The 2,620-nt window shown below is 42.5% G+C and overlaps 1 protein-coding gene across 1 annotated transcript; it reads left to right on the plus strand.

Annotated features, from left to right (window-relative positions):
• Positions 1-436: 436 nt before the first annotated feature.
• LOC128862316 (uncharacterized) lies at positions 437-1,929 on the plus strand. The gene has a single exon (XM_054100874.1). It carries the CDS (start codon positions 705-707, stop codon positions 1,755-1,757), a length of 1,053 nt encoding a protein of 350 aa, XP_053956849.1. The 5' UTR covers positions 437-704; the 3' UTR covers positions 1,758-1,929.
• The last annotated feature ends 691 nt before the right edge of the window (positions 1,930-2,620 follow it).

Genomic DNA, 2,620 nt, shown 5'->3' on the forward strand with positions numbered 1-2,620 from the left:
CGTTGGTGATTATGTCTTTACTTTTTACTTTTCGTACTTATTTGCATGTTTTTGTTATTTTGTTTTATTTTTCGAACCATATATTGAAAGCGATTTACGAGCATAAGGAATCTATAGGTAGAACGGAAAAGATGAGGCTACAAACATGTGTGCATTTATGGGTGTGCGTTTGTGCACCAGTACAAGCGATTTTAAATGAGTCCGTTGTAAGCAAAGTTTCAAAGTTTCCACCTGTTTGGGTTTCTCGATTTTTTACACTTCGCGTCTGGATACGTGCATATGTGGCTGTGTAAGCTTATTAATTTTTAAAATCAAATTCAAATATGGGTTTGGTTGATTGGAGATGTGTGGCGGGTTGGGCGTCAACGGGGCGTATGCGCAACTTCTAGGTGCCTGCGTATTCTGTTGCTGATCAGAGCGCAGTTCGGGAGAGCACTTGAGTTGGAGAGGACTCAATTCGGTGAACGGGCGCACGATTGATTACGTGATCGTCAAATTGACTTTTGATATAAAAGTGATTGCTGGCATCTCTAATTAAAACAGTCGCACTTCACTATTTGAATTAATTAATTTGCAAAATCTAAACGAAATTCAAGCGGAGTGAATTAAAAAAATAATAATAAAACATAATTCATAATACAAAAAGCCTTTAAAGGACTTCGCTAATAGAGCCTTAAGTATCGAATATATTTTTATAATAATTTATGTGCAACATGTCGCACTCTACGCATTCGCTGCTTCTTCATTTGTTGCTCGCCATCTCGTTGCTCAGCAGCGTAACGCAGGCGGGCCAGTTGCGTAACAATCGCTTCTTAGCGCGTATCGAGAATGCAGATAATGCTGGTGGAGAAGTGGCTGTTGTGGAGGAAGTGTATCCAACACCGTATCCGGCCGCAGGTTATAGGCCAGGACGTGCTTTCAATCTACCCGGTGAAGATGAGGAGGCCGCTGCTGATGACGCGCAAGAAGAGGGCTCCGGCCTAGCCACCAGCACCACTACCGAATTTCCCGCAGATGACTACACCACCACCACCGAGCCTATTGAGGATGAAAACACCACACCGTACAATTTGGTACCTGCTGAGCTATTAAACGACCGCGTCGCCAAGCGTGGACGTGCACTGAAAGCACCCTATCCACCTTCCGGTTGGCGCCCTAGCCGCGCTTTTCTGCTGCCTAATGAAGTAAAAGCCGCACAAGAAGCTGAGGCAGAGGCGATTACACAAAATGATAGGGATATAGTCGATGCATTCCCAACCAGCACTGCAACTCCACTTGCACCTTTTACAACAGTGCTGCCTGGCATCGAGGCCACTACTGAAGTGGATCTAGATGATGTTGTTGCCACCACAGATCTTCAGCTGGCGAATGCCAAACCCTCAAAAGCACCCTATCCACCCTCCGGTTGGCGCCCTAGCCGCGCTTTTCTGCTGCCCACAGAAATCCAAGTCTCCGCCAATCAAGATTCAACCATTTCAGTGAATGAACCTGAGTCGCCAGTGTCGCCAGCGGACAAAGCTGGTCATCCAGCATGCGGTGTAAGTGATAATCCAGTGGCGCCGAAGCCCGAAGAGGGTGCCAAAGAGAATCCGGATGCGGAGCGTGTTTATGTTTCGGCGAACTTGGGGCCGGCCGTAGCAGATACGCCGCTCACTGTGCCTGTGGTGTTACGCTCCCAACGCCTTATATCACCGCCCATTTACGTGCCGGCCGATCGTCCCTTCGCCTACTCCGCCGTTGTGCAGAGCTGGCGCTAAGGGGCGCACATTAAATTAGTGTTTATGGAATTTGTGCCTTTAATAAAGCTATAACTAAAAAATATACAATATTTGTAAGGCTGATCTACTCTCTTGTATGTATGTGTACGCTGTAAACTTTCTAGAAAATCAAAAATGCAAAAAAAAAACTAATAAAAGCAACCAAACTCGACTTTTGCTCTCTTACTTAGACTTGTTAGATTAAAACTCCATAACCATTTAATGTAACTGTCTTCTAATTAATTACTGCAAATAAATCCCTTTGCTGAAACTTCTACGCATACACCCAAGCACATATTTACGAAGCATACAGAACTTTTCATACACTTATTTTTGTTGCTCTGCTTTAATTTCTGGTGTTGGTTGCTTGGTCGTCAAAGTTTTAATTACTTCCATTTGGCACTTTGAGCAAAAATTACGAAGTCTGTCCGAAAGTTATTTTCCTTTCCTTACCTTACTGTCGTCGTCATCTCCGTTCTTTATTCTTTATTGTCAGCCAACAACTACGAATGCCAAAAATAAATATAATAAAAACTATTCAAAATGATGGAGTGAACAGGTGAATACGAACATATTGAAGATTTGAAGCAATATTTTGATGAGAATACTTTATGTAAGCCTAGGTCACCTTTTTATATAGCCAACTGAAAGCGGAGTATACGCGTAATACCCAATTTTGCGTGCGCTTAGTGAATTAGTGAATTAAATAAGGCAGCGACTTCTATATCAACTGATTTTCCTTCAGCGAAATATGAATTTTCTAATACTTTGAGCTCGCATTTTTTATCTCTTTTTGTAATTAATTTGTAGGGCTTTTAGAAGTAAACTTTTTATTTGCCTTTAGTCTTTAAGAGACTTGTATT

The sequence above is a fragment of the Anastrepha ludens genome, chromosome 4, assembly GCF_028408465.1.
Source record: "Anastrepha ludens isolate Willacy chromosome 4, idAnaLude1.1, whole genome shotgun sequence".
NCBI lineage: Eukaryota > Metazoa > Arthropoda > Insecta > Diptera > Tephritidae > Anastrepha > Anastrepha ludens.

What these genes read in the sequence shown, in the direction of transcription:
- LOC128862316 (XM_054100874.1), top strand. Translation starts at nt 705, where the DNA reads ATGTGCAACATGTCGCACTCTACGCATTCGCTGCTTCTTCATTTGTTG.